At 34.9% G+C, this 2,451-nt stretch overlaps 1 protein-coding gene across 2 annotated transcripts; it reads right to left on the bottom strand.

Moving 5' to 3' along the window:
• Positions 1–269: 269 nt before the first annotated feature.
• On the bottom strand, positions 270–1,791 carry LOC145094075 (delta(12) fatty acid desaturase DES8.11). 2 transcript variants are annotated; one of them, XM_079032348.1, is made up of 2 exons: positions 1,679–1,791; positions 270–1,585 (listed from the first exon to the last, which is right to left on the bottom strand). In XM_079032348.1, the coding sequence occupies exon 2, from the start codon at positions 1,563–1,565 to the stop codon at positions 432–434; it is 1,134 nt and encodes a 377-aa protein (XP_078888474.1). In that variant the 5' UTR covers positions 1,566–1,585; positions 1,679–1,791; the 3' UTR covers positions 270–431. The 2 variants fall into 2 exon arrangements, with proteins under 2 accessions (XP_078888474.1, XP_078888473.1); XM_079032347.1 differs by having other exon boundaries at positions 270–1,595; positions 1,679–1,772.
• Positions 1,792–2,451: the final 660 nt, after the last annotated feature.

Below are 2,451 nucleotides of genomic sequence, written 5' to 3'. Positions count from 1 at the left end.
CCGATGGATTTCCGATGGATATGGCCATTGAAAATAGTTTTCTAGTAGTGTGATTCCATCTAACTGTGAGTCTTACAAGGTTAAATTTAATCATTCTTTTCATGATTGGGACACTTTTAGTAAGCGTAAGGAAAGTTCAACAAAAGTTGAGGCGACTTCCGCTGCAAGTCCAAAGGAATAAAATCTATGAAGAAGTCTTACTGTTTTTTCTCACTGTATAAGCTAATGCAAACAGTTTTCCTCAAACTCTATTTTAATAAAAAAAGATATAAAAAGCAAAACCCATACACTTTTATACAGTACAATCAAGACCCATCTTTACGTGAAATACATTGTTCGGTAAAAAAAAGTCAAACTTTGATTTGAGGTACTTTATTTACGCATACGATACAGATATAAAATGTTAAAGGGAAAATGAATTCAGCAATTGATCACATTTTATGGTACCAAAAAACACCTTTGTGTTCGCTAGCTTGATCAGGCTCGATATATATGCATTCTTTAGCTTCTCTCCACATTGCTTTAAAGATTGGAGTCCTATCGATCTTATAAAACTCACCCAAAACTGGAATGATTGCATCTCTTGCCTCCTTTGCATGATAATGTGGAATGTACGAAATCAAGTGATGCAAAACATGGGTGTGTGTAACATCATGGAAAACCCTATTCAGAAATCCAAAGTCCCTATCAATTGTTGACAGGGCCCCTTTGATCCAGTTCCATTCGGTTGAATCATAATGAGGCAATGATAGATGAGTGTGGTGCAAATACGTTATAATAACGAAAAACATATGAACTCCTAGCACTGGAACTCCATATATGCACGTAACCCAAGCAGCTCCTTTTGCTGCTACAGCAAGCTTGATTGCATAAAAGACGGCAAGAAGGCCAATATCTGATACCAGAACCTGAATTCGCTCACGCTCTGTGAAAATTGGACTCATGGGATCAAAGTGGTTCGCAAACCTTCCGTACTTCTTGCCAGAAATATTAGTTAAGAGGTATAAAGGAAATCCTAAGGTGAACCTGAAAACCAAAGTGAATACTCGACCAGGTGGGTTGTTAAGAATTTTGGAGTACCACCTGACTTTCGACTTCCGTTTAGGAATGTAAACTTCGTCATTATCAAGTGAATTTGTGTTGGCATGGTGATTTCGATGGCTATATTTCCATGAAAAATAGGGTGTCATGAGAGCTGAGTGGAGGATAAAGCCGATAGTGTCATCAATCCATTGGTACTCGCTAAAGGCATGGTGACCGCATTCATGACCGATGACCCATAAGCCAGTGAGGATGCTAGCTTGACAGAACCAGTAAACTGGCCAAGCTAAGTAAGCTAGAGAAGGAGGAAGAAAAGGAATGTATGTATTTGCAAGAAAGTAGAAAACATAGGCAACAATGAGGTCGTGAACAACATAGTAAGATGAACGGATGACGGATCGTTTGAAGCAATGGGCAGGGATCGCTTTCTTCAAATCACTTAACGAAAACGGTGGATCAACTGGGACTCGTTCCAAAATCTTTTTACCATCAAATGGATCTGTCATTCGACCACCTGCACCCATGTTGTTGATAGTCGATTAACCTGCAAATGTCTAAAGTATTGTGAGATTTATGTAAACTAAACATAGATAGAATTAATTACAATAACATATATTTCATCGGAAAAAGGAAAGACCTTTAGAGAGATGTTATGTAAGAGTGATTGAATTCACCAGGTGATGCTCTTTGGGGTTAGCAGTCCTCTTATTTATAGTCCAAGAGTTGAAAAGTTACAGACGCACCAAACTGACTTTTTTGGTTTAGGAGAGTAGCATTCCACTTTGGCGGCTCTAAATACTAGACCCATTTTCTAATGGGAGAATTTACTAACACTTGCGTACAATCATTGCATTGACTCAGTAGTCAGTAGTCACTACAACGCATTATCATGTGATTGATTTTCTTGTTGTTTAATTTTATGTTAATATCCTTATTTATTGAAATAGTTCTAATATAAACTTATAAATAAATAGAACTTTGAAGTTTCAAGTTTCAACTACCATTAGATCTAGATATTTACGTCTCAATTAGCATCTTATATTATTAAACTTTCAGTTTATATTATCATCGCTATAAATTTGGTTTCACGACACTTTTATGTTATTTCATTATTTAATAAAATTCTATAATGGTACAACTATTTATATTTCTTTACCTTTCTAGTAGTTTATACATTATAAAACGTATTAAAATTATGTGTTTTTGGATCTTCTTGTTATTAGTTATATATTACGCCACATTAAGTTAATAATAGTATAAAATATAAAATATAAAATATAATGTTTTTCATAATTCGATTGTAACATAGATATTTTATGGAATTGCGTACAATATAAAATCAAGTTCGCTTGTCATATATTATCGTTTACCGGTCGCGGGTTTTTTTTTTTCTTTTTTGTACCAATGTAT

Source organism: Lactuca serriola, chromosome 3 (assembly GCF_051521515.1).
Source record: "Lactuca serriola cultivar US96UC23 chromosome 3, Lser_US96UC23_V15, whole genome shotgun sequence".
In the NCBI taxonomy this organism is placed as follows: domain Eukaryota; kingdom Viridiplantae; phylum Streptophyta; class Magnoliopsida; order Asterales; family Asteraceae; genus Lactuca; species Lactuca serriola.
Note: the sequence above shows the minus strand (reverse complement) of the source record. Positions and strands in the feature narration are given on the sequence as shown.